Raw genomic sequence first — 19,146 nt, forward strand, 5'->3', positions numbered from 1 at the left:
CTAGCTACACTAGCAGGTGGAGTCGAGGCATCCGACCTTGTGAATCTGTAGAGGACATGTTAAATCTATTAGCGGTAAAGGTGCGGTCACATTAGTGATATTTCAGGGGCAAAATAAAGCACGGCTCACACAGAACTCACTTCCAAAATAAGAAGCTTTTTGTTGGTCAGTGTGGTAAATTCAAGTGGCCATCTTGAAAAATGAGTCAGATCTGCTTGGGAATTCAAATGATGGATTCCTATTGGAATGAGTCAATTTCTTCATGTATGCGTTCCTTCCCACCAGCTAAGGTGATTAAAGGTGCAGTGTGTGGTTTTTAGCGGCATCTAGTGGTGAGGTTACGAATTGCAAACAACAAAAGTTACGGTGACCGACAGGAAAAGATGTCATCGTCTGAGACAGCAGAGAGTAGCAGTTCAGCAACGAGGTTTCTTTACAAGGATAAATTAAGAAATTATGTTTACTTAATTATTCAGTAAAACTATATGTTATTGCGAATATTATTGACACTTGTTCATCATTGTGTCAGTGTGTTATTCGCTGAACTAAGCTTGCTTTCTTGCACGAAGTGCAACATAGTAACGAAACGTGTTTGTCCGTTTAGGGCCACTGTAGAAACATTTCGGCGCATTTCAATGTAAGTGAACCCGCGGTGTGTGTAGATAGAAACTGCTTATTCTAAGGTAATACAAATATAACTGTTCATTAAGTAAGTCTTTATGCACCACTGAAAACTTATTTTTCAAGGTAGTGAGGAAACGCGCTCTGTAGCGTTGTGTTTTCGCTGTCGGCTACGCTAGAAACATGACGTAACAATATGTCGACCTCCATAGAAGGGGGCGCCCGTGGTTATGGAGATATAAATGTCTCATTCTAAGGTAATAAAAACATAACGGTTCATTATGCAAGGTCTTTATACACCACTGAAAACATAGTTATGGATCTTATATTGCATTTCTGTCAATACATCCTCAGAAATATTACACAATGCACCTTTAAGTGATGCCTCATTGTTCCTTCACTCTCTCCAAAACCTTCACTCTCTCTGTTCCTCTCCGGTGAAACGAGCTGCCAACCTGAACTGCTGAAACCATCTTTCAATAAGCAGAAGACACAGCTCTTCTGCAATCACTTAACCATCCCACACCCTCAAAGCAATGAACTTCTCTTCTCTACCTTGCTTCCTAATCTAGTTGTCAAATAAACCTGGAATTGCATATTACGAACATTGATAAATTGCTTTTGTTTCTCTTTTGTAAGTCGCTTTGGATAAAAGCATCTGCTAGATGCATAAATGTAAATTTCGCCCTTGAAATTTCCCAGAGCAATGGTAAATGTGACCGCACCTCAAGTCTGTCCGATCGCCCTCCCTTTGGTTCCTATGCAAAGCCATCCTACGAGCGCGGTACTCGAGCAAAAAGAACGAACTTTGACTCACAAAAAAGTATTGCAAAGAGTCTCAGAGTCCTCGTCAGAGGTTGGACGAGAGCCGGGATCTGGCTGTGAAGTCCGTCTCGGGAAGGCTGACTATGGAATCTTTCTTGCGTATAGCCGAGTCCGGTCCCGTTACGGGGGAAGTGCCTGTTGGAGGCGTTGTGGACGGGTAATTCCCAGACACGGCTGCGGACGCCTGGTGTGGCAGTGCCATTCTCTGATGCAATGCGCTCCGGACACCGGAAGGCCCCGGGACGGCGGGATGAGGTGGGCCGATCGATGTTGAGGAAGCGCGGGTCGATGGTGGCGGGCTGGGCCCGACGGGTGGAGCGCCATCTTGTGGCAGGGAGGGTTGTGAAGCCGACAGTGCTCTATCATCCTGGGTCAAGCTGCCTGTTTGGTGCAACGGTTGGGATCCCTTGGGCCGTGTGGGACTGGGAGCATGCTGTTGGATGAGGGACAGTTGAGATCCGGAGCGCGCACCCATCGGGCCACTCCCGTACTGGAAAGTTCGCCCGCCTGCCGCGGCTAGCGGACTCTGCACCGGCGGACTGGCCATTGCAACGGCGGCGAACGCACCAAGCGGCGGGAGAGACTGTTGAGGAGAAGCCGAAACCGGGCTTGCAAGGCTTTGCACAACCTGGAACCGTCGGACCATCCTGGGCGACTGCAAGGTGCTCGGACCCACCATAGGGCCACCGAACTGCGGACAGAAACTCATCGCTACGGCTTGCTGAAGAGTAGCGATGGCAGAGCTGCCCTGTGATTGGCCGGGCGGAGCAAACATCCCTGGCGGGATGGAGGGCGTCATGGACATGGCACGCGGGCGCTGCTGATCGATCAGCTTCACCATCTCTCGGTCGTACTTCACAATCTCTTGAATCATCTCGTTCTCACGGTTGTTTAAGATGCCGGAGTTTAAGTCGTGCTGCACTTTGTTCATTAGGATGGAATTCTTTTTTCCTGTAACGAGAGATGTCATAAATGTCATTTGTTAACAAACAAGAATTCAATACTTCAATGAGCTCATTGTTTCTGCCTTAAATTATTAAATTATTTAAATTAATACTTTTTAGCTAAATGTGATTTTGTATATGTACATTTCTGAAATACATAACTTAGACAGTTATCTCTGATAACAGATCACTCTAAATTGTAATGTGAACATTTTCTGTAAAGCTGCTTTTGAAACGATGTGTAATGTGAAAATCACTATACAAATAAAGTATTGTATTGTATTACTGTTCAGCTACATGTAATTGTTTTAATAGCATTTCATTTTTTTAGTTTTGGAATATATTTCAATATTTTAGTACTACTGTGGAAATGTAGCAAATTGCTGTTTTGTATAATGTTAGGTTTTGAATGTAAGTTTAATAGTTCTGAAAATAGTAGGTAAACATGCAAACTGGCCTGTAGGTACATAGAGGTAAATTGACTGTGTTTCCGTCCAAGTGAGAAATTAATTCATGTAATTTGAAAGATGTGGTCACTGATTGCATTTTGTGCCAAAGCAATGATAAATGATTCATAGTTTAGGCCACAACGACTGATGTTGTGACCTAGGTTTTGAGAAATGTGTCCTAGTGATTGTAAAAAACTTCACTGAAATGAAGTGTAGATACTTAAAGAAAGCACACTTTCATGACTATATTTCATAACACACTTTTAACACACTTATTGCTTAAAGTTTATGTATTTTAAATGTACTAAACAGCAACTTCATTGTTACAAATGTGTAATTAAAAAAGACTGAAATACATGACATGCAAGTTTATATTAGACATGATGTTAAAACATATTTCAAAGAAAATAGAACTATGAAACTAGATATAAATATGTACTTAAGTTCTACTTGGGTTAGTTCAACTAATTTAACTCAATTGCATTTAATATAAATTCAAACTTTAATATATTTTGATTTAACTGTAAATAACATGCACTTGAGTGTCAGAAAACATATTCAATTCACACTTAAGTATATTCTTTAAAAGTTCTGCTTTTAGAACATCTACATTAGTTAAAGAGACAAGTGCATTACTGTTTTCAGTTCTTTTTTTACAAGCCCACCATTATTGAGAAGTCAATATAAAGTCCTAATCAACACAGATGTTGCCCATAAAGCATAAGCTGCATTTAACCCTGAATAATCCTTTAAGCCGTTAAAATGTTCACATTATTGTTCTTTGAGAAACTTCAGAAGGTGATTCTGGTTTCGCTTACCTAAGCGGTCCAGGCGGTCGATGGCCACGGTCTCAAAGGCCCTCCTCATCATGGGATACTCCTCCAATACCTCATTAAAATTGTCCACGGAGAGAGAATACAGGCGACAGTAGGTCTCCGCTCGCACGCTTGCCGTACGACGACCCCGCGTCAGCAGACAGATCTCTGACAGAGAGGAAAACGGTCAAACTCACACACATTGAAGATTTAAGGACAGGACATGAGTACCAGAATAATTTAAAAACATCTTGATAGTGGCGTTCATCAGGGGAAAGTGACTCTGAGACCTTTTTCTAGATGCCAAGTGTTTTTAAATTGCTCGAAAACTGAAACCCTGAAGAGTCCTTCACTGAACAGGGAATGAATTTAAATATATGCCTGCAGAAAGTAATTAAACTTTATCAGACTTCATTCAAAAGTATGTGATTTGAATGCTTATTATAAAGTGCTGAATATATTCTTGCTTTATTGAGCTATCATGTCTTAAAAATTAAATGAGTAATTATTTCAGTGCAAAATAAATAAATAAATAATCCCATTTTAAAGGGAAATTCAGTCATAATTTACTCAATCCTTAGGTCACTTCAAACCTGTTTGACTTTGTTCTGGGGACACAAAAGAAGATATTTTGAAGAACAATTATGGTCAAAACAACACTTGACTCCAGTGACTTTCATTGTAAAAAAAACTTCCCACAGACGTATATACTGTACGTCATACATCTCAGCGCCAATCATCATATTTTCATTGTTTCATGGTGAATGTTCAAGGTTATTTTGTGTCTATATTTAGAAGATTGCAAACACACACACACACGTTCTTTGGGATTAAATTTAGCTCATGCGATATTGGAACACAACTAGTTCCTTAGGATGGGAGAGAAATAACCCATAAGTCTCAAAAGATAATACACATCATTCATCGTACATGCTGTGTGTGTCATTCTGCGAATTAAATCCTGAGCCATCCATCAGGGACCTCTGTGTGTTCGGTCCATTTCCCTGTCTGCTTTCCTAATCAATCCAGAAAATCCAATACACAACCTTGGAAACCTTGGTTCACTTTAGAGAACTTTGTCATTCCAGCAGCGTTTATATGATAGCCGGGGTCATTCATCAAACCAAAAGGCAGTAAATTAAAGCTACAATCACAGGTACATGAACACACACACACGTGCCGGTGCAGATGCAAACACTCCTGTGGACACAAAACCTCATTTGCATCTAATTTGTTCCTTCATTTGATTATATACCTTTAAAATCCACCCTCACATACACAAAAGCTACTATAACCCATAAAGAAAAATATCACACAACAATGAGATTAAATGGAGACTTTGATTTGCTTTTCAGTTGTTCTTTAAAATAGTTTTTTTTTAAAGTGTGCAATCAAAAGTCTGATCTCAATATGAGCTCAAATGATTCTCATTGAATTTGTCCAAGAGCAAATGATCTGAGCTGCTATTCGTATCATATCCATTATATAGCTATATAATTTCTATAATACATAACATATATTTCATATACACAGCATTTACATAAAAAATAAGTGTGAATCACGAGAAAACTGTCAAGAAAGTTCTGGGTCATTAAAAAACACACGTGCGTGTGTAAATTTAAAATGCTTTGCCAATATATTTTGAGGGAAATGTGCTTGTTCTAAAAATAATGTCAAAATACAATAATCCTGAATATTTTATTCAAAATATAATATAAGTATTTGATCATGAAGTGAAATTTCACATGCATCTGATAGCTCTATGCTGCATGTTAATTGTCTCGTTTGTGTCTATTTTTTCCCCCTCCCTAATGAATTTCAGGAGAAACATCAACAAGTCTGATACTTAAATGAAACGGAAATGAGATCTCCATTAAGTCTGAGATATGAAAAGAGCAATACAGTTTTCCTCTGGGTAAAACTGAGACTGATCCTTCTACACAATGCCCACAGGATCAGACGGCTTCTCTCTTTTCTTTCTTTATCTCAGGCTACACAAGACATCGGTTTGTCTTTGACCTTTCCAAGGTCACGCGGCGAGAGCCTCTTCCAAACCCTCCTGTCCTCTGCAGCTAAAAAACGACTGCCTCATGCGGATTTAAGGCTGCAGAAAGATCGTGTTTCACTCCTCAGCAGAGCACATCACATCTCGCCACACACACTTCTAGGTTCACCAGGGTCTGGATCTCTCCACCAGCTCAGAACCATGACAATTCAATCAACTTCAGCTGCAGTTCTGCTTTACAGAGGATTCAGAGATTTAAATAGGACCTATTATGCTTTCTTACAGGTTCAGCTTTCTTTAGTCTGTAATGTTGCTGTTTGAGCTTAAAAAAAGGTCTGCAAAGTAACAAAGCACAGTCCCTCCAGCAATATTCCTCATTTAAATAATTCATATGCAGAATAGAGGGGCGGGGCCTGATACAGTTAGTTAGCAGTGTGTTGAAACTCACAGTTATAGTAAGAGGCTCGGAACTTTCCAAACACACTTAAAGCGATTGACCAATCACAACACACTGCTCCAGCCGACCAATCAGAGCACAGTGTGCTTTTAAGAAGGAGGGGCTTCATAGAGACAGGAACTAAACAGAGCGTTACTGACAGACTGGGAAGAGAGGAGTTGCAACTATGTACAATATGTAAAAATAATGTGTTTTTTGAACATTCAAGCATGAAAACAAATTCTAAGTAGAGCCCAAAAATAAAATCAAGATTTTAGGGCATAATATTGCCTCTTTAACAAGAAAATACAATTTCCTAAACAAGAAGCAATGCAACATCGTAACAATACTGTTACAGTAATCTGTCCTGATTTTTTTCCCCCACCAATGATAAAAAACATCAACAGAAATCAAAATCCATTGTAAAATCCTGAATATAAAGCACATAAATGCACATACGCCTCATGGGTTGGTTTAAAGAACATTTCCGGAATTGTATCAACACTTTGGTGCTTTCAAAACATTGTTTTGTTTATTTGAGCAGATTTAGGGGCAGAGCTTCGTGTTTGTCTGACCAATAGCAGGAGGGGATGTGTTGGAAAAAATTCTAAATTATCATTTGCAATTCCATTTGGTAGTGCAGAAATTACACACTTCGCCATAAAAAAAAATAAAAAAATAAAAAAAAAAATATATATATTTAAAAAAAGAGTTTGTTGAATGATGTCAGAAAAACTATTTCAGATTTTGAGAACTGGTTGCAGATGAAAGACTGAGACATTGTCCTAGAAAAACTGGCAAGAGAAAAACAAGTGCTTAAATCACATTGGCATCATTGACATCTAAATATTAATGTCAGGCCAGAGCAGAATATTTTGATTGCCTTTAAAGTTCAATTAATTTAACATCAATATAATTACGATATGTAAAGTACTAAAATGGAAGAGGTCACACCATATCTGGCTTAAATTATTTAAAATGTTATGAGGTTCAATAAGGATTTGAGCAGTTTAATTAAGTGAAGTGATGGTTTAATTCCCATCTAATTTACGAGGTTAATACGAGTGGGATTGTACCTCCGAAGTAGGAGCCGTCAGAAAGTTTCAGCCCAACAGTTCCTTTGGTTATCACGGTCACGACGCCGTGTTGAATGAAGTACATCTTCTTGCCGATGGTTCCCTCACGGATGATGTAATCGACTGGTTGGAAGACCTCGAATCGGAGCTTCGTCAGCATGGCTGTCACAAAGTTGGGTTCGGCGTTGGCGAACAGGGGCATAGAGGCCACCAGCTTACGGCAGTTGAAGTTCACGATTTCCTGACAGCAGATGGAAAGACGACCGCAGGGTGAGAGAAATACATAAACACATATTTCACATACACAGCGTTTACATAAAACATATGGGGGAATAGCCCAGTATTTGTTGTACTGAATTTAATTTATGCTAAAATAAGAAAATACAATTTAAAGTTATTATATTTACATTCTTTTAGTTTTTCAGTATACACAAAAATATATAATTATATATACATATATATATATATATATCAAGTATACTGAAAAATAATATATTATTCAATAATATAAAAATAATATGTTAATAATATTAATATTCATTGAGAATATTAAATTATAGTATATTATTGCCTATTATTTCTTTTACTGAGTTTAATTTACACTAATATCAGAAAAGAATTGAAGTTATATTTATTTTATTTTTCAGTATACTTAATTTATCAAATTTAAATCATTAGAAAATTAATACAGAATTGAGAATGTGTAAGGTAATGTGTTTCCACTCAAAAAAATCCTGTTTATATATATATATATATATATATATATTAAATAATAATAATATACATTGAGAAAATTAATATATAATATATTATTGCCTTGTATTTGTTTGAATTTAATTTATGCCAATATCAGCAAAATATTTAAGTTATATATATATATATATATATATATATATATATATATTTATTTATTTATTATTCATTATATTGGAAATATTAAATGTAGCATTTTACAAAATTATTAGAGATATGGTAATAAGAATTTGTGAGGTAATGTGGTTGTAATGTCAAATAATGGCAAAACCAATCCTGAAAATTTGATTCAATATATATATATTTTTTTTTCTTTATGACATTTTACATTTCTTGGTGCGATTCAGCCATAAAGGATCAGATCCAAACTTAAACATCAATACACAAATAGCACAATGTTAGTTACGCTCTCTTAAACAACATTACAGTGAAAGCTGGAAGCCATTCACAGAGGAGATTTAGTTGTTTACTGTGACATAAATTGGTTTGGAAGCTGTTCCCGGTTCAGCGTGGTTTTATTGTTTCGGAAAGCTCTGAGAAAACTGCAGGGTCTTCTGGGAGTTTTTTCCACAGATGTTTACAGACATTGACAGACCTTTGCAAACACACAGATAAGCAAACTCAAGCTCACCTCTCTGAGCGGCTCGTTCAGTTCCTCTAAGATACTTTCTTCATCAAACATCTTGCCCTGGTAACGGTGCTCATAGTAATCGTGGATTTTCTGTCGGAAATCTGACGGAAGTTTGTGGAAGGACATGTACTGCTCCACTTGTTTGTACTGCAGAGAGAAAAAAGAATAAATAACCCAGGGGTTGATTTTTATTAAAACCGAAAGATGCATCAATTCTGTTATCTATAGTAATGCACTGATGTGTAGCATCATGTCAGCAATCTTTGAACTTGAACAAAACAAAAAATATGACTGCCAATTGTGAGATGGGCATTTCAAAGGCAAGGCACAAGTTCACAGGACTTCAACACAAGCAAACTGAGTAACATCTGAAGAATCATCATCCTGTGGAGTACACAACATTTACAGACACAAGCCATGCCAAGGTAATGCTGTTCAACAACAGACACTATCACAGTCGCTCCATATTCAGGAAAAATGAGGCCAGGAGAGAACAAATCACAGGACAACAAATCACAAAGATCATCACTCTTGATGATCAAGCTTTCTTTGGTAACTTGTGCTCTACTGTATGTTTTGCCAAGTCCAGAACACTGTAGTCTAAAACAGAGAGGTCGAAAATAATATACACTTAATTAACACTGATAAAGCATGAATAAAATACTATATACATATATATATATATATATATACATACTGTATATATATACTGTATATATATCTTGTATCTTGAATGGATAAAAGCATCGATGATTGAATATGTTAATATTGACTATATCAGGACGAGATCTATTGTAACATAGTCAAACCATTTCAATATTTATTGTGTGACAATGATTTGTAGCCATTTTTACACAAATTACAACTGTCCCTTAATAGCTGTTGCTCCTAATAAAACAGGGATATTATTGTTTACTAAATTGAAAAACATAAAAAAACATAATAAATGTCAACTGAAATAAAATGAAATATAAAACAATTTTCTTTAAACTACTTTCAACATTGCTCAATTTCATTTAGTTTAACTTTATATAGTAAAATAACTATAAATAAAACTGATTTTGTAGATGTGTTTTTATAAAAACAATAAAATTGTCAAAAACACACAACAAAATTACTATATTATATTATATTTATTATAACTCTAATTTAGAACTAAAATGAAAGCGAAATAAAATCAAAATATTAATAAAAACTATAAGTAGGCTATCTCAATGAAACTAAAATAACAGTTACCAAGTAGACAACGGTCACAGAAAAGCTTGAGATAAAATATGAAACAAAAAATAAGTAAATATCATTTGATGCAGAAAATGAGTTATTTGAAAAATAATGCATGTTTTAGACGGTGCTGGAAAGAAGAATCCTGAGAAAACAAAATGAATGAAACTAGTGAGAGTGTGCAGAAAAGTGTTTTAAACAAATGTATTTTCTATGAGGTTGTTGAAGAAACATTCTTGTTTTCTCTCATTGCTCAGATCCAGGTCCACAGAGTCAGTGTTTGTTCAGGAAATGTACGACCCCAAATCCCATCCTCAGATCATTAGCCAAACATCCCTCAAACTGTGTTTTACTGAGACAGAAAGAGAACAGTAATGATCTACGCAAAACAACAAAGAAAGCAGGTCAGACCGGAGGCGTTCGCACTGCTGTCGTGTGTGTTCCCATCATGCTGACGCAGGCGTTTGTGTAGCACCTGTAAAGCTCCCTCAACCACTTGTGAGAATAATTGCCTGTGTGTTGAGCTTTACACGAACATGAAAGTGAGCTGCATCTCTCAGCATCAGCGCTGGGTCAACAGTGTTCAAAGATTGTTTCTAAACGGAGGTCACATGAAAAAAAAATTCCTTGATCTTTTGAAAGAGTTCAAAGTACTAGATTTTAGAATTTTAGAACTTCCAGAGATCAAAGCATCAATCACTTTAGAGGTCATTTAGAACTCTTAAAGGTACAGTAGCAAAAACAGGAGTTCAAGCTGCTTTTTCAGAGTCAATATGAGGGTTTGTACTGTAGGGCGTCATATACGTATTGAAAAACGTTCCTTTGTCCATCATTTAGACTATTTCAAACAGCCTCCAGAAGATCTATACCCTCAAACAGCTTTTCCTAGGCTTTCATTGATCTAGATGCTTCACGGTGAAGATGTCACTCACTTTCTTCATTTGAAGAGCCAGTAGTGTTGATCTAAGTGGTTTGCTGATGGACCGATAAAGACAATTGTGTTTAATGGCCGAGTCAGAAGAAAGCAATGCAATAGAGATGGAATGACAGACTTGTGTGACGTCAAAGTACATCCTCTCTCGCCTCATTTACAGGCTAATTGAATGAAAACTGAGTCGCCGGTGATGGAGACATTTACTGATCAGTGTGAGAGGTTACAGACAAGGACAGGTCAAGACATGCAAGGACATGCTCAATCGTTACATGAATGCTGATGTTATTCATACTATCACCGTTCATTTGGGGGGTTCTTATAATATTAAATATGTCAGGTTTAAACAAAATCTATAGAAAAATAAAAAAGGTACTGGTAATTTTCTGCCAGGACATTATAGTTTATGGATATTTCCGTTAACCCTAAAACACAACACAATGTGATGTGTAATTCAAAACATGGGTAAAACACCTATGTGAATTCAATACAGAAAAAATACTTAATATTAACACAGTACATAGAGCCAAGTATGAGAAATTGTAATAGTGACGCTTATCTTACTAAAAATCAATTTTAATAACTCAAAACTAAATTTTTGTCATATTCATTTACCATGCATTGACAAGGCATAACAAGAACCTTCAAAGAATACCATGGTATTATTACCATCATGGTATTGACAAAATATATACGGCGTAATGAAGGTTTTTCCATGGTCTATTTTTAAGGCAATACTGGTATTTTGCGAGAGAGTTCTTGTGTTTTAGAATGCTTCATGTTCTCCTGAGTAACCCGAGTGTGCTATTTCTGTCAGTGAGAGGATGGTCCCCGTCCTGTCCCTGCAGAGGAACAGAAGCAGGCGGACAGCAGCAGTCACACACACTCAGTGCACCGCTGCAGATACAGAGCGTGTCTGAGCATGTTTATAAATGCACACACCGCACAGAGAGACAAAACAGGAGAGGAGAGGAGACGAGGTGAGAGGAGTAGAGGAAAGGAGAATAGATGAGGAGAGGAGAGGAGATGAGGAGAGGAGAATAGATGAGATGAGGAGAGGAGAATAGATGAGGAGCGGAGAGGAGAATAGATGATGAGAGGAAAGGAGAGGAGAATAGATGAGGAGAGGAAAGGAGAGGAGAATAGATGAGGAGAGGAGAGGAGAGGAGAATAGATGAGGAGAGGAGAGGAGATGAGGAGATGAGAATAGATGAGGAGAGGAGATGAGATGAGGAGAGGAGAATGGATGAGGAGAGGAGAATAGATGAGGAGAGGAAATGAGAGGAGAATAGATGAGCAGAGGAGAATAGATGTGGAGAGGAAAGGAGAGGAGATGAGGAGAATAGATGAGGAGAGGAGAATAGATGAGGAGAGGAGAATAGATGTGGAGAGGAGAGGAGGAGAATAGAATAGATGAGGAGAGGAGATGAGGAGAGGAGAATAGATGAGGAGAGGAGAGGAGAGGAGGAGAATAGAATAGATGAGGAGAGGAGAATAGATGAGGAGAGGAGAATAGATGAGGAGAGGAGAGGAGGTGAGGAGAAGAGATGAGGAGAGGAGAGGAGGAGAGGAGAATAGATGAGGAGAGGAGATAAGAGGAGAGGAGAATAGATGAGGAGAGGAGAATAGATGAGGAGAGGAGAGGAAAGGAGAGGAGAATAGATGTGGAGAGGAGAGGAGATGAGGAGAGGAAAGGAGAGGAGAATAGATGAGGGGAGAGGAGAATAGATGAGGAGAGGAGGAGAATAGATGAGGAGAGGAGAATAGATGAGGAGAGGAGAATAGATGTGGAGAGGAGAGGAGGAGAATAGAATAGATGAGCAGAGGTGAGGAGATGAGGAGAGGAGTAGATGAGGAGAGGAGATGAGGAGAAGAGATGAGAGGAGAGGAGAGGAGAGGAGAGGAGGAGAGGAAAATAGATGAGGAGAATAGATGAGGAGAGGAGATGAGAGGAGAGGAGGAGATGAGAATAGATGAGGAGGAGAATAGATTAGGAGAGGAGAGGAGAGGAGGAGAGGACAATAGATGAGGAGAGGAGATGAGAGGAGAGGAGAATAGAGGAGGGGAGGAGAATAGATGAGGAGAGGAGATGAGAGGAGAGGAGGATTAGAGAATAGATGAGGAGAGGAGATGAGAGGAGAGGAGGAGAAGAGAATAGATGAGGAGAGGAGAATAGATGAGGAGAGGAGAATAGATGAGGAGAGGAGATGAGAGGAGAGGAGGAGAGGAGCATAGATGAGGAGAGGAGATGAGAGGAGAGGAGGAGAGGAGAATAGATGAGGAGATGAGAGGAGAATAGATGAGGAGAGGAGATGAGAGGAGGAGAGGAGGAGAGGAGAATAGATGAGGAGAGGAGAATAGATGTGGAGAGGAGAGGAGGAGAATAGAATAGATGAGCAGAGGAGAGGAGATGAGGAGAGGAGAATAGATGAGGAGAGAGAGGAGAATAGATGAGGAGAGGAGAATAGATGAGGAGAGGAGAGGAGGAGAATAGAAGAGATGAACAGAGGAGAGGAGATGAGGAGAGGAGAATATATGAGGAGAGGAGAATAGATGAGGAGAGGAGAATAGATGTGGAGAGGAGAGGAGGAGAATAGAATAGATGAGCAGAGGAGAGGAGATGAGGAGAGGAGAATAGATGAGGAGAGGAGTAGATGAGGAGAGGAGATGAGAAGAGATGAGGAGAGGAGAATAGATGAGGAGAGGAGAGGAGAATAGATGAGGAGAGGAGAAGAGATGAGGAGAGGAGATGAGGAGAAGAGGAGGAGATGAGAATAGATGAGGAGAGGAGATGAGAGGAGAGGAGAGGAGATGATAATAGATGAGGAGAGGAGAATAGATTAGGAGAGGAGAGGAGAGGAGGACAATAGATGAGGAGAGTAGATGAGAGGAGATGAGAGGAGGAGAGGAGAATAGAGGAGGAGAGGAGATGAGAGGAGAGGAGGATTAGAGAATAGATGAGGAGAGGAGATGAGAGGAGAGGAGGAGAGGAGAATAGATGAGGAGAATAGATGAGGAGAGGAGAATAGATATGGAGAGGAGATGAGAGGAGAATAGATGAAGAGAGGAGAGGAGAGGAGGAGAGGAGAATAGAGGAGGAGAGGAGAATAGATGAGGAGAGGAGATGAGAGGAGAGGAGGAGAGGAGAATAGATGAGGAGATGAGATGAGAGGGGAGGAGATGAGAGGAGAGGAGGAGAGGAGAATAGATGAGGAGAGGAGATGAGAGGAGAGGAGGAGATGAGAATAGATGAGGAAAGGAGATGAGATGAGAGGGGAGGAGAGGAGAATAGAGGAGGAGAGGAGAATAGATGAGGAGAGGAGATGAGAGGAGAGGAGGAGATGAGAATAGATGAGGAGAGGAGATGAGATGAGAGGGGAGGAGATGAGAGGAGAGGAGGAGAATAGATGAGGAGAGGAGAATAGGTGTGGAGAGGAGAGGAGAGGAGGAGAATAGAATAGATGAGCAGAGGAGAGGAGATGAGGAGAAGAGATGAGGAGAGGAGAATAGATGAGGAGAGGAGAGGAGAATAGATGAGGAGAGGAGATGAGGAGAGGAGATGAGGAGAAGAGATGAGAGGAGGGGAGAGGAGAGGAGGAGAGGAGAATAGATGAGGAGAGGAGATGAGAGGAGAGGAGAGGAGGAGATGAGAATAGATGAGGAGAGGAGAATAGATTAGGAGAGGAGAGGAGAGGAGGAGAGGACAATAGATGAGGAGAGGCGATGAGAGGAGGAGTGGAGAAAAGAGGAGGAGAGGAGAATAGATGAGGAGAGGAGATGAGAGGAGAGGAGGATTAGAGAAAAGATGAGGAGAGGAGAGGAGAGGAGAATAGATGAGGAGAGGAGAGGAGAGGAGGAGAGGAGAATAGAGGAGGAGAGGAGAATAGATGAGGAGAGGAGATGAGATGAGAGGAGGAGAGGAGAATAGATGAGGAGATGAGAGGAGAGGAGAATAGATGAGGAGAGGAGATGAGAGGAGGAGAGGAGATGAGAATCGATGAGGAGAGGAGATGAGATTAGAGGAGAGGAGAATAGATGAGGAGAGGAGAGGAGGAGAGGAGAATAGATGAGGAGATGAGAGGAGAGGAGAATAGATGAGGAGAGGAGAATAGATGAGGAGAGGAGATGAAAAGTGATGAGAGGAGAGGAGGAGAGGAGGAGAGGAGATGAGAATCGATGAGGAGAGGAGAGGAGATGAGTATAGAGGAGAGGAGAGGAGGAGAGGAGAATCGATGAGGAGAGGAGAATAGATGAGGAGAGGAGAATAGATGAGGAGAGGAGAAGAGAGGTGGAGAGGAGAAGAGAGGAGAATAGATGAGGAGAGGAGAGGAGGAGAGGAGGTGTGGAGAGGAGAAGAGAGAAGAATATATGAGGAGAGGAGGGGAGAATAGATGAGGAGAAGAGAGGAGAGGAAAAGACAAGAGTAATTGTGATAACTGTAACTCCACTCTTAGAATAAAAGGTTCTGTATAGAATCTTAAAGGATTCTGTCAGGAGTGGCATATTTAGAACCGCTTCATATAAATAACCAAGAAAGGGTTCTATAAAATTGAGTCAAGAATGCTAGGGTTCTATATAGAACCCACTGAACCTTCATCTCTAAGAGTGAGTTTAACCGATTGATTCCCCTCTAAACTAGGACACACGTTAATGCTTTATCACTGATTAAGTGTGTGTGTGTGTGTGTGTGTGTGTGTGTGTGTGTGTGTGTGTGTGTGTGTGTGTGTGTGTGTGTGTGTGTGTGTGTGCGTGTGTTTAACTTCAACTGTAAAAAATTGGTGTAGGATCACTATTAGAATCATCACAGCAGATAAAGCCGTGAAAACGATAATATTCACACTTCTCAAAAATGATGTTATACGGAACTAATGTAATATGGAATTCTGCTCTCAAATTTCAGACATTAAGACTTTTCTAACCATTACTTTCTGTTAGATAAACTATATTGCCAAAAGTATTGGGACATCCCTCTAAATCACTGAATTCAGGTGTTCCAATCACTTCCATGGCCACCGTTGAATGAAATCCAGCACCTCATGCAGACGCTTCTACAAAAATCTGTGAAAGAATGGGTCGCTCTCAGGAGCTCAGTGAATTGTGCAATAAATCCATTCGTGAAATTTCCTCACTACAAAATATTCCACGGTCAACTGTTAGTGGTATAGACCAATGCTACTTTTGCGTCATCGACGGGAAACGCCCCTTTTTGGGGGAAAACAAACAGATTCTTCTGAGAACAGAACTCGCTCGCTCTAGATCTGCAAAGTTTCTTGATAGCAACAATGGCACAAACATACACACTCTCTTTGCCGGACTATTCAGACATCTACCACTATCTCGTGAAATCACTAAGTAAGTAGCTTATTTTTTTTGTCATTAACACACTCACAGTTTGAAAAACTAGACGATGAAGCCATGAGGGATGTTCCATTGTGTCGGTTTGTATTTTGGTGAAGAAATGACTTTTTTTTTATCTGACAGATATTTTCTTCATCTTCCGAGAATTCAACACTGGTAAATACACTATTATCTCAGACCATGCCTCTGTTCGTTTAAGATAGCTTGTGAAATGATATATTAAAGATGTTAACCAAGCCTAAAGTGATGGGAAAAGATGAGATGCCAGGAAAGATTAGGCTATAATAGTTTTTGCGTTTACTTGCATAACTTTTGTGTTGGCTATATAGGCTATATATTTCCTCCCTGCTCTTTATTTCATTCTCCAAAGTTTCTCTGGGGAAATTTTTCGTAGAAATTTTATGACAGAATAAAACTTTCTCGGGCAATTCAAAAGTTTTGCAAGTGAACGCAGAATAGAGATATAATTTTTTAGGATCATATAGACCAACGCTACATATTTTGCCGTACTATGTAAACCTTTTTACAACTTTCAAAGTCCTAGCACTTTCTAGACACAAGCAGAAAACAGCCAAGTCCACTTTAGTCGTAGCCTGACACTATTTCAACAGTAAAACAGCCCAGGTAGCGTGCCTATTGAGAGCTAATCACGTAGCTGCTAGCAGCTTCGTCTTTCTAACTAGTATAGCTAGTCGACAACAAAACTATGTCAATAGTTTAAATCAAGTTAAATATGATCCAAGTTACATGGCCTCATCGTCTAGTTTGTCATACTGTGAGTGTGTTAATGACAAAAAAATAGGCTACTTAGTGATTCCACGAGATAGTGGTAGATGTCTGAATGGTCAATATATTTGGCCAATGCGTGGGGTCATTAATCCAGTTTATGACCATTTCAAAGGGACACCTCTGTAACCCCGTATCCAGTAGCTTCTTTTTCGACCGGCAAAGAGAGTGTGTATGTTTGTGCCATTTTTGCTATCATGAAACTTTGCAGATCTAGAGCGAGTTCTGTTCTCAGAGGAATCTGTTTGTTTTCCCCCAAAAAGGGGAGTTACCCTTCGATGACGCAAAAGTAGCGTTGGTCTATTATAACAAAGTGGAAGCAAATGGGAACAACATCAACTCAGCCACGAAGTGTTAGGCCATGTAAAATCACAGAGCGGGGTCAGCGCATGCTGAGGCTCACAGTGCGCAGATGTCGAAAAATAAAAATTCTGCGCTGAAACCAAACCCAAAAATTCAGGATGCACTTAGCCCAAAACCAAAGCCGAAAATAAAGAATAAATTAATAATCAATTAATTAATCAAACTTGATTAATAATCAACACTCAAACTGACATTGGAGAAGCACTAATTAAATGTCTATTTTGGGCCGAAACTGAAAATAGCTGTTGAAAATCAGCAGGCGACATTTCGGTGCATCCCTATATTAATAATAAATGGTTCTTGATCAAATTGCATATTAGAATGATTTCTGAAGGATCATGTGACTGAAAACTGGAGTAATGATGCTGAAAATTCAGCTTTGATCCCAGGAATAAATTACAATTTATAATATATTCACATACTGTAGAAAACAGTTATTTTAAATTATAATAATATTTCACAATATTACTGTTTTTACTGTATTTTTAATCAAATAAAACGCAGCCTTGATGAGAATAAGAATCTTCTTTCAAAAAAATTAACAAATTTTACCAAGCCCAAACACACATTCTCAGCCTCCGTGTTTTAAAACAGCCTGAATGGACTAAACGACAGTATTATAACACTGGGGCACCATATTGATTTCCTGACTAAAGATTTTCCAGTCTAGATAAAAGCAAACAAAACCCTGGCTCCTCAATCCTCAAAAACGTCTAAGATAAATGGAAACCAGAGAGCTGTGTGCGTGTGTGTGTTTGTGTGTGTGTGTGTGTGTGTGTGTGTCAACTCTCCATGTTGTGAAGTCCTGGTGTCCTCTTGCAGAAAATAAAGATGAAGAAGTCTAATTTCAGGTTTGGATCAGAGATGTATTATTCACCGCTCTGATTCTAGAATAAATCACCACATTACAGTATTAAGCACATTTCTACCTGCGGGTACATTGAGCCGAGCCAAAGCTAGCCTGCCCTCGAGCCGCTCCACACAGTCTGAACTCGCACAGAAAAGTCCATCACTGTTATTCAGCAAAAAAAAGTTTTCAGGAACCAAAACCATCTTTTAGTATATTCAAGGGAGCGAGAGAAGCCGCTGCGTGTGGACGCGCCGCCAGGTACTAGTTCAGTGTCATATGTTCATATGTACTAGTTCATATAACATTTACATTTACATTTATTCATTTAGCTGACGCTTTTATCCAAAGCGACTTACAATTGCTATATTTCAGAGGACACACACCTCTGGAGCAACTAGGGGTTAAGTGTCTTGCTCAGGGACACATTGGTGTCTCACAGTGGATTCGAACCCGGGTCTCTCACACCAAAGGCATGTGTCTTATCCACTGGGCCATCACCACCCCATAAATTTACATAAATGTACATTTACATAAATGTAAATGTAAATGTTCATATGGTTTTAAGACCTCATTTCAGTCGTATTGTAGTAGCTATCTGTCATAGATATCTGTCAATAATCTATAAGCCGTGTAATCAATTACCCTGTGTACATAAAGTCACAGCTTTAGTAAACACAAGGTCTTTACTTTAAAAAGAAAAGAGGCAACACCACAGTATTAAAACTCATGTATTTACATGATACTATTACAAAAAAACAAAACACCATAGTATCGTGTCCATAGTAGTTTTTGCTAATGCTGTAAATACAGTAGTCCTATTCAACAACTAAATAAAAACCGTGGTTTCTTGTGCAGGAATGTACTGTGAGAAGGACCAATAAACCTATACAATCAAAATACTGATTAAAACAATCCTAAAAATCAAACATGTGAACAATGTCAGCTACTACATTTTTTAAAACAGCAAAATTTAAAAGCAAAACCAATCTGCTAAACATACTTGCCCCATTCGGTAGTCGATTACCTTGTAAATATGTTTATATTGTATATATATTTGATGTATAGTGGATGTAAGTTACTGC

General features: G+C 39.1%; 1 protein-coding gene across 1 annotated transcript in view; it reads right to left on the reverse strand.

Annotated features, from left to right (window-relative positions):
- Nucleotides 1–1,240: 1,240 nt before the first annotated feature.
- LOC143731300 (potassium/sodium hyperpolarization-activated cyclic nucleotide-gated channel 2) overlaps nt 1,241–19,146 on the reverse strand; it is a 66,101-nt gene continuing 48,195 nt past the window's right edge. Inside the window, exons 6-9 of the mRNA XM_077222117.1 lie at nt 8,556–8,702; nt 7,172–7,412; nt 3,658–3,822; nt 1,241–2,397 (exon numbers count right to left, since the gene is read on the reverse strand). Coding sequence (XP_077078232.1) covers nt 1,472–2,397; nt 3,658–3,822; nt 7,172–7,412; nt 8,556–8,702 — 1,479 coding nt within the window. The 3' untranslated portion in view covers nt 1,241–1,471. The remainder of the gene's footprint in view (nt 2,398–3,657; nt 3,823–7,171; nt 7,413–8,555; nt 8,703–19,146) is intronic.

This window comes from Siphateles boraxobius, unplaced genomic scaffold (assembly GCF_051911475.1).
Source record: "Siphateles boraxobius isolate OS27281-9 unplaced genomic scaffold, OSU_SipBor_1 86, whole genome shotgun sequence".
Classification (NCBI taxonomy): domain Eukaryota; kingdom Metazoa; phylum Chordata; class Actinopteri; order Cypriniformes; family Leuciscidae; genus Siphateles; species Siphateles boraxobius.